The sequence below is a fragment of the Macaca thibetana genome, chromosome 4 (assembly GCF_024542745.1).
Source record: "Macaca thibetana thibetana isolate TM-01 chromosome 4, ASM2454274v1, whole genome shotgun sequence".
Taxonomy (NCBI): domain Eukaryota; kingdom Metazoa; phylum Chordata; class Mammalia; order Primates; family Cercopithecidae; genus Macaca; species Macaca thibetana.
Window position 1 is genome coordinate 135,859,300 of NC_065581.1, and position 19,034 is coordinate 135,878,333.

The 19,034-nt window shown below is 36.7% G+C and overlaps 1 protein-coding gene across 8 annotated transcripts in view; it reads right to left on the reverse strand.

The window, feature by feature from the left end:
• The window catches only part of LAMA2 (laminin subunit alpha 2), a 772,685-nt gene that overhangs the window by 46,247 nt on the left and 707,404 nt on the right, over positions 1–19,034 (reverse strand). For all 8 annotated transcript variants that reach the window (XM_050788287.1, XM_050788283.1, XM_050788285.1 and 5 more), the window contains 6 exons: positions 15,646–15,789; positions 14,490–14,623; positions 12,266–12,425; positions 8,479–8,603; positions 4,338–4,500; positions 3,520–3,664 (listed from right to left, as the gene is read on the reverse strand). In XM_050788287.1, coding sequence (XP_050644244.1) covers positions 3,520–3,664; positions 4,338–4,500; positions 8,479–8,603; positions 12,266–12,425; positions 14,490–14,623; positions 15,646–15,789 — 871 coding nt within the window. The remainder of the gene's footprint in view (positions 1–3,519; positions 3,665–4,337; positions 4,501–8,478; positions 8,604–12,265; positions 12,426–14,489; positions 14,624–15,645; positions 15,790–19,034) is intronic.

A 19,034-nucleotide genomic window follows, 5' to 3' on the forward strand; every position in this document is an offset into this window, starting at 1 on the left:
TATAAGGAAAAATTAATACATATTAACTGACCTGCTATAGTAATAAAATACTTTAAAAGTATCAGAGAAAATATATTGGATATATGAGAATGCATGTGGAAAAACAGAACAGCTATAGTTTTATTATAATAAAAAATTTCATCTGTTTGATTTGAGAAATTTGTGGTGAGACACCAGAAATAATAAAGAATGGGTAATAACCATGGGCAGGAGAAGGTAGATGTTCCCAGTCTAATTTGAGAATCAAAATTCTGAACAACTGAACTTCATAGGACTTAATTTCTTTTTAATGGTGACACCAGAGAGATACATTAGAGAAGTAAGGAGGATGATTCATGCCATTAACACCCAAAATAAAAGTGAGAATGACTGCTTGGTGCATTTGACAGGAATATTCAGAAAGGCAAAAAGCAATGTGAGTCTAGAGTCAATTTGAAAACCAAGGAGAAGACTTAAAAATGAGAAGATATCAGCCAACTGTGTCAAAAGCATTGAACTAGAAACCAGAAATGGCACAGAAGATACTGAGTAGGCTGGGATAAAGGAAAGTTCTTTCTGATTTCTGGACCACAGAGTAGTAAAAGTAACAGTAACAGTAGCTCTAGTAAAATCTGGAAAAATTAGACCTATTGGGGGAAGAACTTTCTGAATTGATGGAATGTTGGAGTTACAGTAAACCTAAAACATATTTTTAACTACTTTCAAATTTATATAATTCTGTAACTTGACCTTTGACTAACATTGATTCAGAGCACAGATCTTTTGGTTATTTGCTTTATTGGATAGAATAAAAGTTGAGATAACAGACTGATCATGGAAATTAGCATTTCCAAGGTGACCATTTATAAAAATTGTTCTTCTAAGTTGTTGAATCATTTTATCCCTGTTTCTTACACTATACATTAACCAAGCATCTTATTATCTTTAGAGTTTATAGCATTAGCCAATTCAGAATTCAGCCTAGTGTTTTCAATGTCTTTATTTTTCTTATTTTAAAATTTTAGATTCAGGGGGTGCATATGCAGGTTTGTTACACGGATATATTGCACAAGAGTGAAATTTGGGCTTCTAGTGGATCCATCACCCCCACAGTGAACATTGTACCCAAGAGACTTTTTTGTTTTTTTTTTTTTGAGATGGAGTCTCGCTCTGTTGCCCAGGCTGGAGTGCAGTGGTCCTATCTTGGCTCACTGCAAGCTCTGCCTCCTGGGTTCACACCCATTCTCCTGCCTCAGCCTCCCAAGTAGCTGGGACTACAGGCGCCTGCCACCACTCCCGGCTAATTTTTTTGTATTTTTAGTAGAGATGGAGTTTCACCATGTTAGCCAGGATGGTCTCGATCTCCAGACCTTGTGATCCACCCGCCTCAGCCTCCCAAAGTGTTGGGATTACAGGCGTGAGCCACCGCGCTCAGCCCAATAGGTGATTTTTAAACTTTCACCCCTTTTCCTCCCTCCACCCTTTTGGAGTCCACAGTGTCTATTGTTTCCACCTTCACGTCAATGTGTATCCATTGTTTAGCTTCTCACCTTGTAAGTGAGAACACGTGGTATTTGATTTTCTGTTTCTGAGTTATTTCACTTAGGATAATGACCTCCAGCTCCATTCATGTTGCTGCAAAAGACATGATTTCCTTCTTTTTTTATGGCTGCATATTATTCCATGGTGTATATGTACCACATTTGTTCTCAATCATCTGTTGATGGACATTTAGGTTGTCTTTTTTTCTTTTATAATGCATATCCATCTTTTCCTTCTTTCTTCAAATCTATTATTCTACTACTATAGAAGAGAAGTTGGTGGGGAGACACTAGGCTCACCAGACTCTGTAGCATCCTAAATTGCTACACATCTCCAAACTGCTGCTAAAGAAACTTTACTAAAGCACAAATCTTATGATATCACACTCTTTCTTAAAACTCCTAGTGTTCTCTGTATCCCTGTAGCTTTCAGGATAAAGTTGAAACTCACTCACTTAGCTCATATGTCCTCTTATGCACTGGTTCTGTCATCACTTGGCCCCTACTGATAAATTCCTGCCAACATTCATCCATGTAGGCTATGTATTCACTTGTAATTACTAAAGCATTCGCCAGAGTGTGTTCAGCAGAATGCTAGTATTACAGGAATGGAAGGATTTCTCTGATTAAATAAATTTGGGAAATGCTGGGTTAAACAGCGAAACATTCTTCTTATTGAACAACTAACTACACAGAGCTTCTGACATGCAAATGTGCCTTGTGCCTCTCTTACACAGGAACAATGTATGCAGCAGCACTCCAAAATAAAGAATTGTAAAGCCAGTTTTTGTCCCACATGAGGGGTTTCTCTAGAGTTTCCTGTTGGAAATGCAGCTGGAAAAGGATGTGTTATGCTCTCTGATGACTCCAGGCTTTCACACGACTTTCACTACTCTGAAATGTCCATACATGCTTTTCATCCAGCTAACTCCTCATCCAGCTTGTGCCTCAGGGGCACTCCAGTGGAAACTGACCTGTCTGTTTGACTCAAGTGTCTCTCTTCTGAGATTGCTAGCTGGCTACACACATCTCTATCAGAGCAATTAGCTCTCTAACCTCTAACCATTGATACTTGTCTATCTCCCCAGTTTGATGCAAGTTCCTTGAAGGCAAGAACTTAGAACTTCATTTAGTTCTTACATGGAACTTAGAAGGTGCTTGGCAGATATGTATTAAATGCAGCAATGAAAGACGGTACAAAGTTAAATTTAAATTTTCATGAAATGTCACATTGGCATTGGCAACATTAATTAAGTCTGTTTATATTAGCAGAAGTAACGAAGTTTCATTTGCAGATATTGGTAACGCCATACTACACAGAATTAGTGCAATTATATACTTAAAAAGCAATAGTATGACACTCGGAACTAATAGACTTAGATTTCTGTCTTGGTTGTGAGATCTTTTATATATATGTCTGTGACTACATAAAAGTTTGAGTGTATATTTTACTTTCTCTAACACTGGAACAAAATACCTGCTTATGTGATCAGATAAAACAACATTTGGGGAAGTGTTTTAAAATGTCCCCGAATCATAACCATGTCATGTTACTATTGATCAATTATTTACTTGCACGCATACAAATGCTTGGTAATTTAAATGAGCAAAGAACTGATAACTATGCCCTACCACCCCTACAGATTCCATTGTGGGCTGCTTTAAAGGAAACATCTTGACAGAATAGGGAGAAAAGAAAAGCACTCAACATTTTTCAAACATATTACAGGATATAATTTTGCAACTTGTAAGACAGTTTTATGCTTTCAAATTAAGCTCTCAGTTTCAAAAGAAAATGATAGAGAAGCATTTGGCTCTTCGATCAGTCATGTTTAACCCAAATCACCTATAATCTAAGCCAAAAAAATGACTGTATCAATTTTTCACTGAACCCGTGAGTAGCTAAAATGATAGACGGAGTCTTCCTCTTGATCAGGTACATGTGCACTCTGGATTGCATGATTAAGGCCCATATTGCATTATTACTGTAAAAACTCACCTTGTTTTTGAATTCTTGACAGGGTGAATGATTTCCATTTTCCATCATTATGGTTTTGATTGCTGACAACAGAAGCCATTCCTGAACCCAGATCATAACTGACTTTTATGTGCCCATCAGTGAGCTCCACACTCATGAAATCTCTCTATTAATAGAGTAAACATACACCAGTGATTAGATACACAGAGAAATAGATGAGTGTTCGCTTTTTTGTGGGGTTTATATTAGGATCTTGTGGCTAAATTGCTGAATATGTCGCTCTGCTACAGAAATCCATTCTGAAAATAGAATTGGTGTTACTGTTTTCTGAATTTCTGTGGTTGTGAAATTATGATGCAAATGGTCACAACCAAATTTCTAAGACATACCCTTTTGTTACAGTAGTAAAATGTGAGTTCATTTGAAAACATAGTAAGTGAACCAAAAGGTATGTTCCCTGAAAGAATTCATTAAGAAATACTGACCAGAAAACAATGAGGCCAAAGAATATTTAGAATCCCCTTTTCAACTTAGGTCTCTGAAAGAAGATTAAGGAAGCATTTTGCTGCTGCATGGCTCCATGCTGGGAAAAATTATTACCGGATGTATTGCTTAAAGGATTATGTGGGGAGCTGTACTGAAAATAAATAGTAATTAAATTGTATCTGTGATTAAAGTTATTAGTGAAAATACATAAGCACTATCTGTATCACCCATTCTTGGCTGCCAGACAGCCATCCCAAGCTTTTTAGAAAATAACTGATAATTTTACCAATAACTGATAAAAGAAGCAAACACATTTTCAATCATGGAAACTCTGCTATGCACATGATCTTTACCAGGTCTCGTGTTGCAAGATACATCAGGAGAGAACTCGAAGAAAATGTTCTGAACTTGAACATGACGGTAGAGATGTTGGGGTACCAGCGAATGGGGCGGCTGACCAATGCATAACCTTCTCCATCAAACTGAATAGTCCCCTCACTATCTTCCACCTGAGGACTGAGAAGGAGACATTTCACGTGAATCAGATCATATCTATTTGGTCTGTCATTATTCAACACATCATTGAATAGCAGTGAGATTATAGGCTGTTGTAGGGCAGGAAATAACTTAAATCCATCTTCGTTCCATCCACATATCTCCATCTCTACTGCCACCGTGCTAGAATAAGTAAAAACCATCTCTCACCTTTCATGAGGTGTGCAATAACTAAGTCATCAGTTTTTTTAAGTGCTTTATGTTTTGTAGAAGTACTTGGTAGTAGATAGTTATATTGAAGCCTAAGGGTGTCTTAGTGGTATTTGGACAAAGTGGTGGGGTTTCTGGATGGGCTGAGAATACATTATTACATTTCTTTTTATAGGATCCTTCTCTCAATATTTGCCTTCCAACAAGTTTTTCTGGAACAAATTAGATTCAGACAATGAAGGAGGCCTGTATTTATTTGTATGTTTTTTATCTGTCTGCTTCACTAGAATGTAAATTTCATGAGACCATCTAAGAGATTATGGGCTGGGTCCCATGTCAGGTACAAACTCAAAACATCTAGTACATACAGTACAGTAATTGGATCCTAGAATCCAGTTGATGTTTGTGGGATGAAAAAGATTTTAGTATAGCAAATTGCCTCACAAAGAATATATATATGTCTAATCAATATTGGGTGCATAATTAATGAATATCTAAGATAAGTCTTGTGAATACAACATTTAAAATATTTTTTCCAAACATGAGGCTATTTTTATGTATCTCTCTATCTACCTATCTATCTGTCTGATGTTACTACGATTGTGGAGATATCTGCAAGAAAGAGTTGTGGGCTGGGAGTGGCTAAACACAGAGCTGTAGATCCCCCCACTTCATTTAATTCATTAGCAAACACTAGGAGAAGCAAGATAAGTCTGGCTTTGAATTGGTGACTATGGGATGAGAAAAAATATCAGTCCTTCAAGGTATATACTGTAATATTTTGACATAGAATAGAATTATCCTATTCATTCTGAATACATTTACTAAAAAAAAAAAAACCTACTCTTTCATAATTAATAAACACTAAGCTTCTTAACTTGCCTTTTGTTTCTCTTTTGAACCTTGATGTCTGGTAAAGTTAGTACAGCTTAATTATGCTATTTTGGAGCAACTATGTTCTTCCACATTTAACTCTAGTTAACAAGAACTAGGTGACTATTGGGGCTTAGTCTATTAAAATATCATTTCAATGCTCAACTATCTACATTTTACTTGTAGCAGCTTTTTTTCCCCCTTACTTTAATCTTAATGTGAATTTTAGAAGTGTGAGAAAAATACGATACACTTTCAAAAATATCTTTGACAGATTACTCTTTCTAAAGCATAACAACAATTTCATCTCTTCTACTGACTATTGAATAAATGCAAATTTCTAAAACTGACATTCTAAGGTCTTTATGACATTTTCTTAGTCTACCTCTTTTAGCCTCATTTTTACATCTTCTCCATAAAATCACTCCTGCTCTTTAGTAGGAATGATTGCTCTTTATGTTCAAATGTGATAAGTGTTTTCCTGAAAACAACAAATAAATGAACAAACACACACCAGGAGTTCCATAAAAATTATTTTAACAAATAACGGGGCTTATGGGAAAATAGGGTTGGGGCCGACTGCTAAAAACTTACACAACTATGTAATTAGAGAACTCACAAAACAATAACAATCCTGATCAAAGTATTAGCACAGCTCAAAACGACACACTAAAACATTAAAAAATATAGGATTATTTCAGTATACATATCACTTCACCTTAAAAGGAAAATGCGAAGATAGTTTGATGACAATGGGTATGAGAAGGGTTGACACTGCCAAGTGTTAGCAATGGGGCAAAAACGCACAATGACAGAAAAGACGTGGACCATGAACATTTCCAAGATAGAGTGCTTGGCCAAATCATGCAGAAGGCAGGCATGTGGGTGAATGGGCACTGTGGACAGGCTGTGTTGTGGCACGGTACTTTGAGGTTGGTGTCTTCAGCTATGTTGGTTTACTTTGCATTCAGCTACCGTTATGGGGTAGAAAAGAAATCATGATTATGCTGGGAAGAACTGTGTATGAACCTATGTGGCCACTGCATCTTACCCGAATCATTCTCCCATTTGCCAGTCCCGTATGATTGGATTCACACTTGTTCTTTTCTAAAAACACTCCAGCTTCCCACTCTTCCTTCCTTTGCTCTTACTGGTTTCAGGAACTAGAATGTTCTTCACATTTCATCTGCTGTCTCCTCTTTTTGGACTGTTACCTCAGGTCAAGACCCATTTCAAACATCACCTCCTCCATGAAGCAGATCATGATGCCCTTAATCTGATGTGGGCAATCATAGTATACTCTGAATATGTCTTTTTAAAGGGATTTGTATTACGTCTGATATTTGAAATATTTAATATTTGTCTTTTCCTCCCTTCTTGGTGATGTCTCTTCATGGCCAGGACTAGGCTGTATTCATTCTAGTATCAAGAAGTTGTAAGTGTGAATCTCTGCAACCTACAAAACACCCTATGTATATACAGGAATACTCTTATCAGAAATTAGCATAATGCTTTATATGTTGAAGCGCAAAATCTTTGCAGAATTGTTAATTAGTGATGTTCAGTCTCACATGACATGCACTGCTGAATGGATATTTAAATGCCTCAGGTGTTTTGTTGATAATAGGCTTTTGAAAATCCTACTTAGAAGTTTACCAAAAAAATGCTTGGGGAAAAGTTGGTGTTTGTTTATGAGTAGCAGAATATTAATATGGGCTTCATTGTCTTTCATGTATTGAAAGAATTTTACAGACAACCTTCCATGTTAGATTTTGTTGAAGATTATTGACAAAATCATCTTAAACAATGAATGGGTCAGGCTTTCAAACTATCCTCAATTTCATGTTGACAAGTCCATGATGTCAAAAAGAAAACAAAGAGTTGGAAGTTAAGACTTTTAGACGGATAATATTTTGGGGTTACTTTCTTCTATAAAACTGCAGAGATGTAGAGAAGGAAATGTGAAGTGTACTCTGTAGGATTTGGGTCCTACAAACATATGTATGTCCTTTAAATGGAAAATAACACAAACTCCTTAGCACTTAATGGTTTCTGAGTTGCTGTTATGACATGTTAAGTCTGCAGGTATTTAAAATATGTTTTATCGTTTTAATTTAATATAATAAAATTGCTTTAGGCTTGGGTGATCAGTGGGCTCTAAGCTTTTTATGCTGAGAAATCCTCTACTTCTAGCTAAATATTTTATATCCTCTATTCATTTTTATATAAAAATGTTTATTCTCTACACATGCTTAGTATGATAGGATGTTAAATATTTTCAAATTCCTATTCATTCTACCCTCTATCTTATAATTGAGGACATGTATTAGGAACTTTCCTCCTGGACTATCTCGGCCCCTTGTTCTCCTTCTCTCTTGAAGCAGAATCATTAAATCCCATAGGTTTCCACTTGAAGCACTTGTAGGATCCTATGTGTCAATAAAAAAAACCCATAAAACCTGGGCTGGGGTTCTAATTTTGTTATAAACATAAATAGAGTGAATTAATGCTCAGCAAGACCTGAAACTTAATCAGTTTGGGGAAAGCTCTCTTTAGGAAAAAAAAAAAAATTGTAACAATGAGTTACTCACAGACACTAAAACCCCCCTCGACATGAAGGAACACTGGAGTGGAAACTTAACTGATTGTAGTCAAAATTTCTTACCTTTGCAAATTTTATAAAAGCAATTGACTATGCAAATGTACTGCTAGTGTACCTCCCAGGGCTTGAAATATGCCTGCGCAAATGCAGGCAGAGACTTGAAGATTCATTAGTTTTGGGGTAATTCCACCTCTGAGCATAATCATTTCAAACCTGCTCTACATCATCCACATGATAATAGAATATTATGCAATAAAAATTGAAGCTTTTATTATGCACAGGACAGATCTGGGAGAGTCCTCATCTCAACTAACCTTACAGTGCATCCTTTGCAGTCACCTTCTTTTTCTCGGAAATTCCACAAACCTATAGGTTTGTTGTCAAAGTATGTTTCTCCCATGCAGCCGGTGAATGTAATCACACGTACAGCATCAGCCTTCTGCAGAAAGAAATACCGTATTTGTTAGAATTTGGAATTTCACAAATAATCTTGGTTTATCCATGAGAGTTATCAGCAGAAGCTAAAGTGATCATTATCCATTCTTTCTGATATTTGGGCATATGTACATATTCATCTTTTCATCATATTATATCTATATCCTTAGAGCTACTCCAGGATGAGTCTACAACAGGGGAAAAGCTCAACTATGTAATCAATGAATGCAGATTACATTTTGCTATACCAGTTTTCATCATCAGTAAATAAACACTTCCTAGCTTCTTACTTTAGGTGAGCTGCTGACCTTCTCCACAATTCTATTCTTTTGTCTGCAATGTGGAATTGTTGTGAGAATAAAGTTAGATAATTTATTTATGGCACCAATCTCAGTGCCTGACATACAGAGGGTGTTCAATAAATGCTAATGCTCCTACCTAATTTTCTTTGGGCAAATTTGGGCCATGCATACACAAAGATTTTTCCCCTGAGATCTGAAGAAAGGGTACGTGCGGATGACATAGAAGAGATTTTGTAAAAGCACTTGTTTAAATCACTCTATGGTAGTGCTGTTCTAAATTTTTTAATTTCTGTTCACAGCCAAGAAGATTTCGAGTTCAAGGGAATGAAGAAAAAGTAAGCAACTTTGTAAGAAAAGAGACCACGTTGGTGTTGTTTGCTTGTATACACAGCATAGGGCCTGGAGTCAAACAGAGAATCAATAAATAATCTGAACAAATTCAATCCTGGTGTCATTTTCACAGGAAAGGTCTTAGGCTTGATGCACAATCATGAAGAAAGAGAATGACCTGGTCCCTCCTAGAGAAGTTTGTTGTAAATTTAAACAACTGTTTTGGCATTGACATATTACAAATGTCTTGGTAAATGACAGATCACATATATGATGGTGCTTCCATAAAATTATAATACTGTATTTTTACTGTACCTTGTTTATGTTTAGATACACAAATACTTAACCTGAGTTACAATTGCCTACGGTATCCAGTGGAGTAACATGCTGTACAGGCTGTAGCCTTGGAACAGTAGGCTATGCCATAGAGCCTAGGTGTGTGGTAGGCTGTGCCATCCAGATTTGTGTACTATACACTCTATGATGTTTGCACATTGAAGAAATTGCCTAATTCCATCTTTCTTGGAATGTATTCCTGACATTGAGTGACACATGACTGTACTATATTCTGGTGCCTATAACTTTAAAAACTCTGTGCCAAAGTGAACCCATATTTACTCAAATTATCTAGGAAAAACAGTGCATTGACTCATTTGGTTTTTAGAACACATGTAAGAAAACAGTTACTGACTAGTTAAAATTTTAAATAGTAAAATCAGTTACTGAATAGTTAAAATCATAGAGTGTACAGTACTTGCACAAATCTAGATGGTATAGCTTACTACACACCTAGGCTGTATGGTATGGCCTACTGCTATAGTTTTAGGTTAAACCCATCAACATGTACATTTCCCACTGCTGTGACCACGTGTTGCACAGCCGCATAGAAAGACTGACTTGCACATTGGAATCGTCCTTGCAATGCTCTGTCATCAGTCTGAACCTCTTAATTTTCTAGAGATTGATTATTCTACTTGTGAATTCTGCTTGCTTTCTGCTTCTTCTCGCATCCTGAAAAGCTATATTTGAGAGATTTTCCTGCTCATTTGAATTCTCATCAGCAAGTTCATTTAGTTGTTTTCAGCTTTTGGTTCATATTCTGGTGTGGCAGGAGCCTTGAAATTCTTGGCCAAAATGACTTCTTAAGGTTTTCTGTAGATTTCATTTGTTCATGTTTTCTTCCTTTTTCTGAGACTGACAGAATGCTGCTTTTGTGCCAATTACATTTGCATAATAATAATTAAGGTACAATTTAAGGTGTGATGACCACATCTCAGTTATTCGCCATATATTTTATACACACAATCTCACTATTCACTGTGGCAGTGAAGCAAGATGCTGCGAGTGAAGACTATTGTGCCTATTAACCTGTGTTCAAATCCCAGCTCTGCTAATTACTGTGTGACCTTGGTCAAGATATTTAACGTCTCTCTTCTTCAGATTCCTTAACTATAGAATGAGGAGAATGTTAGTATCTACCTTGCTGTGGTGTGAATGTTTGTGTCCCTCCCAAAATTCATATATTAAAATCCTACCCACCAAAGTGATGGTATTAGGAGGCGGGGCATTTGAGAGGTGAGTTTTAGGTGGTGAGGGGCAGGGTCTTCATGAATGGAATTAGTGTCCTTATAAAATAGGTCCAAAGGAGCTTGTTCACTCTTTCTACTATGTGAGAACAGCAAGGAGGCTCCTTCTATGAAAAACTGGCCCTCACTAAACACCAAATCTACCGGTACCTTGATCTCAGACTTCTTAGCTTCAAGAACTGTGAGAAATAAATGTTTGTTTATTTATAAACTACCCAGGGTATTTTTCTTACAGCAGCCTTAACGGACTAAGACATACCTTTTGGGGTTGTTGTAAAAATTAAACAAGTTAATTCATGTAAACTACTGAGAACATTACTTAACATATAGGAAGAGTTATAAGCATATTAAAAAATGTATTATTGTATCCTACAATATGCAAGCAAGGTAGATACTTTTATCATTCTTTTCTAGTTGAGAAAACCAAAGCCCAAGGGGTTAAGTAACTTGTCTAAGGTCATATTTTAGTAAGTGGAAGAGAAGGAAATTCAACCTGGATTTGATTTCAAAATTCATGGCTTTTGTACTACTGTGTGCTGTCCCTGTATTTATCCATCTGTGAAGGAGAGAAAGTTGATAATATGACTATATGTAACTATGTACCATATACATTTATATGAAGTTCTAAGAAATGAGGATAACTTCAGCATGTGGTTTTGGAATCAGTTCTCATACTTTAGAGTCACAGCTCATACTCAAAGCAAATAAAATAACCTCATTCTATATGAAGGCTGAGTCCTCATAAATTTGGGGTCACCCTGGCTTTTCACGTTTTCTGACTAATCTCATCCCAGAATGATTCTGACAATCCCAGGATTATCCATTATATTTGGTTGTGCTCCTGCATCTCACCCATAGTGGCTTCCCAACACCTAATTCCATTTAATCAACACAACCTTCTTTAAAAGGCAGGCTTTCTGCATTTTGAAATGCGCAAGGACTGTCATGAAGCAATTATGAATATTAAGTGCATCACCGTATAAGAATAAGAGCAACTTGAAAACTTTAAAACCAGATCATGTTTTGAAAGCTTATAGCTCCTGTGATATTTCCCAAAGTATTCATAAATCTTTTAATTAGATGTGAGTATGAACTTTATAGCACTTCATATCTATAAATCACAAATCGATTCAGAAGATCAGGTATACTTAAAAAACACTTGGCTCTTGAGGCAACTACAACAAGAATATACACAAAACTGATGCCACAGATAAAGACAAAACAACAGCTGTTTAAATAAATACACACAGGCTTAAAAATACTGTGTTTCCAGGTTGAATCTTCAAAGAAGAAAATTCTTACTCAAAATAAATTCATGTTTTCATAAATGCAAGTTAAGTAAAACGTGGTCAAGTTTTACAGAGCTTTATCATACCTTCTCCTGAAGCAATTATGTCAAGAGATGTCAACAAAGATGAAATAGAACAGGAGGAGGATGAACACATTACCTTTAATTTCCCAGTCAGGCCACCAACAAACAGCATTGCATTTGCATCCACATCTAGAATAGTGTACCCTGGAGGAGACGTCGAATGGTATGTGCTGGGTACAATGCTGGCTTTGGGTCCATCCAGGGCTCTCACAGAAATAGTTCCATTTCTCCCAGTTCTTCAAGGGTACGTGTTGAAGTGAAGGGGAGGAACATACAGAAAATGTAATATGCATCACATTTCTGGTAATTCCAGATTTAAAAGATACAAAATGCAGAGACTTGTTTTTAAGAATTTAGGAGAAAACTCGCTGTTTAGTTTCTAACATTCCAAATTCATTAGATCTCAAATCAATACTCAGAGTCTGATCTTGGCTGAACACTCACATCAGTTTCAACCAGAACCAGTGACCACCATATCCTGATTCTGTGTGTGTTCATTGACATGAAATGACACAGCAGCAGTTAATTGATGGAATTGCTATTGGTTAAGTGGAAACTCTTTTTCCTATGGCTTACATAATTTACTATTTTCCAACACATACAATTTATGCAAGTTTATATTACTTTCAGCATTTTGTTTAATTTAATTCAGCAAGTGGACCCCAAATGAACCACCCTTCCACATCATAAGCTGCAAGATTTCTCCTAAAATTCTTTATAATATCTTGGATCCCAGTTTGTTGAAGTAGTCTTCCTAGAATGGTATATCTTTTATTGTTTGGCACAGCATCTTAATGTATAGTACAATATCCACCGTTCAGATTTCAGTGTACAAATTGCATAGAAGTTCACTTTGAAATTCAATTAACAGAATTTTGAAAGCTATTATCATTTTATTTCATTTTCTTTTTTAAGTGATTGATTTCCATGAGCTGTTAAATATGAAAATCTGGTCTCTCTTTGGAGACAAGCAGTCATAATAAAACTTCGGTGTCATATTTCTCTCCCTGCTGTCTCATTTTGGTAATCTTTTTATCTTTGAGGATGCAGTGTTAAGTGAAATACATGGTAACAAAAGAATGAATTTATCAAATAAGGTTCACTTTCTTTAACAGAATGTATCTTTTCTGAAAGAAGAACTGTACTTTATGAGTATAAATGTCCTTAAACCCGGTTAAGTACTTAATTCCATCAACACCACTAAATATGCAAGCACTCTGTCACTCTCTCTCTCTCTCACACACATGCACACACACTTTTGCTGAAAAACTTGCTTAAAACGAACTAAAAATATTGCTTCTCATTTTTTTATACCTTTTTTTTTTTTTTTTTAAGAGATGAAGTCTTGCTATGTTGCCCAGGCTGGACTGCAGTGGTTATTCACAGGCACGATCATCATGACCACAGCCTTGAATTCCTGGGCTGAAATGATCCTCCTGCCTCAGCCTCCCAAGTAGCTGGGACTACAGCACATGCCATTGAACGTGGCTCTTTCTTTTAAACTTTTTATTATGGAAAAACTTAAGTATCTACAAACAGAATGCAACTCTATGTATCTATCACCCAGAGTCAACGATTACCAGTTCCTTATATCTTCTCTATCTCCGATCAGCTTCATGCCCAGCCCTAGGCCCATAACCATACCTCTCAACTGTTAGCTGCTTTGGGTTTAACAGGGAGTTAAGAATTGGGAAAACAAGAAGAGATAATGAGGGAAGTGCTGAAGACAGGGATAGTTCTATAAGTAATCAATATCGTACTAGACGTTGATAATTGCATTAAAGCTCCAAAGATAGGATAACTGAATCAATTCTCGATTATTTCCCATTTTAAGTAGGGTGGACCTGATATGTTACATATGAATTTCAGCGTTTTGATACTGCATGTTTCTATGGTGGCTATGTAGACTAAAAGAGGAACTGTGTACACCAAAGACAGGCAATAATGATGCTCTTATGCTTTGGCTTGTATTGCATAAGAATGAGTGACGGTACTTTTTTCAGGCGAGATAAGAAGCCTGAGACAGCGACGCCCCCAAATTCCTACAGACACAAGATAAAGGGGTCAGAAATGGACTGGTTCCTCTGGTCAATACCTGGAAGGTTTGTCAGTTCCTAACAAGTACGACAAACATACCCACTCCCAGACATGTATACGTATAACATATAAAATTCATACACATGTATCTACATACATACACAGCTACCTTATTGAAATGGAAATAAGAGTTGTCTTATAAACTGGGAAACTACTTCAAAATTCTATCATTTAATTATCTTAATCTTTATTAAGTTGGTTACCTTGATGCCATAATACGGTACCAATATGAGTCATCAATAGTCAAATCTGGGTACTCTACACGTCCAACTCCAGATCCAACATCCCAGAGGAAGCTGACTTTGCCTTTACGCATTTCTATAGCCAGAAAGTCAATCTAGATCAGAGAAATACAAAAACAAGAGATATCAGATATAAAGCACCTTTAAAGAGGAGACAAGCAGAGTGATTTTCAGTAAGTGCCATTTGCAGACATGTGAAATAATTAGGAGTTTCATGATAATACTTGTCAAATAATATTAATTATTATTATACGTTATTAAAATAATATTTTATTTTTGTATCCTTAAAGCAAAAAAAAAAAAAAAAAAGTCCATAATGCTCAGGCATGTTTGTTAATTTTACCAATTCTAATTAAGTCTAATTTTGAGACCAAAGCCTTTATCACTCTGATACTTGTGGTAAAGATAAAAACAAATATTTAAATTTAGAATCCATTATTATTTTCACCAAAGACACTGACATTTTTGAGGGGGCAGCTATGATTTTATTTCTCAAATTGACCTAGAATTCCTTACCCAAACGGCAAATATTGACTTACACCATGACTGATTTGTTAAGAAGTCATATTCATTTTGGAAGATCCCCATGCATGCAAAATCAAATAGTTCAAATGGAAGAAATTAGAACTTTATGGGTGGGCTTTTGTCCATATAATCTGTGTTATTTCAGTTCAGGTCATAAATTCAAAACAGGTTAGCAGAGTTTTCATTGGTTAAAAAAAATAGTACACACTTTGCTATTTTCATTTCATTAACAGAAGAGTTTATTGTAATTTAGTTTGAACAGTAAATAAGATAAACAAATAAGAAGTAAGTAAAATAGCTTTGTTCTCATTAGCGTTCTTAAATCACTGGATCTATAAGTATAATTTAACAGAAATGATGATATACTGAAAAATGAAGGTAAATGTGACTAAATACTGTATTTCTTCCTTTCATTTGACTTCTAACTTAATTTGACACTTCAGAATTTTGTGAGGTAAGATGTTGAGGTTTTCAAATCTGAACGCCTATGTTAGACCATTTGGGGACCATGTTATTGGATTCTACACATTTTTGGATTAACCTCTAGCTAGACACATACACAGTCTAATGAAAAGTTGAATATTAGACTTACAAATTTGGCACTTCCAAGATAAAAGAGGAGGTTGTCAGCAACAGCTGTCTTTACATTGACAACAATATTATTATAACTTCCTTTCTTGATTTCTGGCTTGTACGTTCGAATGCAGTCACCTCCCGAAGACACAGATACTTTGATCTTTAAGAAGAACAAGGTACAAAGAACCAAGAGTAAATCTCTCAGAAAGTTTGAAGTAGCTTCCAACCACAAAGCCATCATTGCTTCTTCTTTGAAGTTATTTTCTATCATCAAATAGTATCATTAAATGCCCATATGCAGACACCATTATACTCATTAATGAGGGCACAGAAGAGCAGTTTTCCAGTAGAATTTTGCCAATGAGCTGTTCACAGTTCCATGTCTTGTTATCATACTATTTTTTGAAGCATGCAACTAACAATTTGCTACCATCATACCTTTCTCCATTATGAATATGGGAACATTTTAGGAAGGTGATTTTACACGGAACTAACAAGAATGATCTTCATTAGGTTGTTTAGTGAAATTTTACAATTGAAATTTCAGCGGTTTTGGTATCACTTAAACTAAGAAACTATTTTTCTTTCCGTTTTCCAGAGGAAATTACCAACCCTCCCATGCTCTCATAGTTGAAAGAGGACAAATAGATTTTGTTCTAGGTGTTCTAACAGTAAGAAGAATATTAATCATTCCACTCAGAACACACATTTCAGAATAAATTATACCTTTTTATGAAGTTGCCAGGAAATGAAATGGAAATAATTTCCAATGGCTATCACTACTAATGTATTTAATAGCTTCCTTTTCTTTTGAAAAATACCTTAAAAATTACTATAAATTGATAAAAAAGGAATGCCTATATGAATAGAGTAACACTGTTCATATCAATTTTTACTTACATTTAGATAGCCCTCCTTCAATCATAAACAACACTAGTTGATTATTTGATTTAATTTCTGTAGGGTCAGATGGAAAATCACCATCAAAGGGTTACTTTCAGGATAGCAAAATAGTTGCTTGGACTCAGAGAGAATCTGTAACTTTGCTCATTGATAGCACTCCAGAAAGAGGCAGAGACAGAGGAAGATATAAAACCTCTCTCTGCCATTTGTTCAAATGCCCTGTTGGCTTTCACTTGCCATGAATTTTCATCTTTTCATTTCTTCTAGCATTTTGTGCTACTTGTGTAATTTGCACATTTGGAAGAAAACGAACTAGCATTATCATTACCCCTATGGAAGGGCTGTGCAGACTCCCAACAAGATAGCCTAGAAACCAAAACAGCCTCCATATGATCATGACACCAGGAGGTGTCTCCAGGGGTCTCATTTGTGTTTGAGTATGGGCAGAACTGTGGCCCTTCTCCAAGGGTTATGAAAGTTTACTGCAAAGGTTGTGTGCCAAATTGGTTGGATTCAAAAGAGAAGACTAAAGAGGGATTTTTGCAATGGTAAATTCATATAGATTTGAGACTTCTAGGGATACAGAAGATCTGTTATGTCTCCCACAGACCTACATAAGTCATTTATTTGTTTATTGTTGTTGACTCACCTGATCTGCTAAACAAATTGTATCTCCACAAAGAGGAAACTGTGTTCTGGAGAGAAACAGGGGCTGTTTCCTTCACCACCTGAGGAAGGGTGACTCCTGGAGGCCTGAGTGTGGTGGCCTGGGGCTAGACATCCCAGGAAGCCTGCTGCTTAAACCACTTTCTTGTTCTTGCCTTCCCCAAAAAGGTGGGGCCAGCCTGCCAACTGCTGGGTGCAGGACTTGGGGCCAACTAAGGTCCCCAGAGTGTTTACTCTGTGTCCTAAGGAGATAGTCTTCTGGATGGGGTGGTTTTCAGTTGGGAAGTTAGTTCCTGCTTCACAAATCAGGGAATTTCCCTTCTACATACAGTGTTGAGAGTAGGTGAGTGAAAATGAATTGCAAAACAACGTAGGAAATGTACAATTTTTACTTGGATGTTAACATGGCAAAGCAGATGAGCGATGGGAGTTGGCAAAGGGTGTTCTGTGATAGAATGGCAGCTATACCAAGGGTCATCCAAGGGATTAGAGATAAAAAGAATAAAGCAAAGCAAGAGAAAGACAGCACAGTAGAGGGCAGGGGGAAAAATATGGTCTTCAGATATTTTTAATGTTCAGGAAAGGGTGTCAGATATAGTGATTTTTTAGCAATTTGCTGAAAGTGAACCAAAATCACTATCAGAGAAGACCTTGGCATTGAGAAAATTTAATATCTGAGGCAGGCTATAAGTACCATTGACATCATAAGAAGATCAAAGCGAACAAGAAATCAAGATCTGACTGGAATTCATGAGTAGAACTGAATAGTGCATTATCCCTGGCAGATAAGCATATCCAATTCTGATGGGGCTGAATTAGTAGTCAAAGTGACTATATGTAGTTTACTTCATTTTTATTTCATAAACGCTTTATAGCTTGGCCCTATGGCAGTATTATGGCTAGTTTAATTCTTAATAAATCAGTTTTGTTTAAAATCACAATTGAGGCTGAGTGCGGTGGCTCATGCCTGTAATCCCAGCACTTTGGGAGGCTGAGGTGGGTGGATCCCGAGGTCAGGAGATCGAGACCATCCTGGCTAACATGGTGAAACCCCATCTTACTGAAAATACAAAATTAGCTGGCCATGGTGGCACGTGCCTGTAGTCCCAGCTACTCAGGAGGCTGAGGCAGGAGAATTGCTTGAACCCGGGAGGCGGAGGTTGCAGTGAGCCAAGATTGCGCCACTGTACTCCAGCCTGGGTGACAGAGAGAGACTTTATGTCAAAACAAAACAAAACAAAACACAATTGAATAATATCCCTCAGTTATTATTTAGAGAAGAGACGACTGAATATAAATGTAACGTGATCATTTGGTCACAGAATGAATTTCAGTCCTTGCTTAGGTAAGCCTGGTAAACAAAACAAAACAGAACAGAACAAAACAAAAACCAAAAAAAAAAAAACCAGGGGATGCCATGATTAGTGCGTTGAAAAGGGGGTTGTCAAAGTGTAGCAGACAGAGCCGGGTGTGGTGGCTCACGCCTGTAATCCCAGCACTTTGGGAGGCCAAGGCGGGCGGATTATGAGGTCAAGAGATGGAGACAATCTTGGCCAACATGGTGAAGCCCTGTATCTACTAAAAATACAAAAACAATTAGCTGGGCATGGTGGCACATGCCTGTAGTCCCAGCTACTCAGGAGGCTGAGGCAGGAGAATTGCTTGAACCTGGGAGGCGGAGACTGCAGTGAGCCGAGATCACGCCACTGCAATCCAGCCTGTCCACAGAGTGAGACTCCGTCTCAAAAAAAAAAAAAAAAAAAAAAAAAAAAAAAAAAAAACTGATGCAGACAGAGCAGCAGCATTAAAATCTAACTGACCTGGTGAAGCTCTACC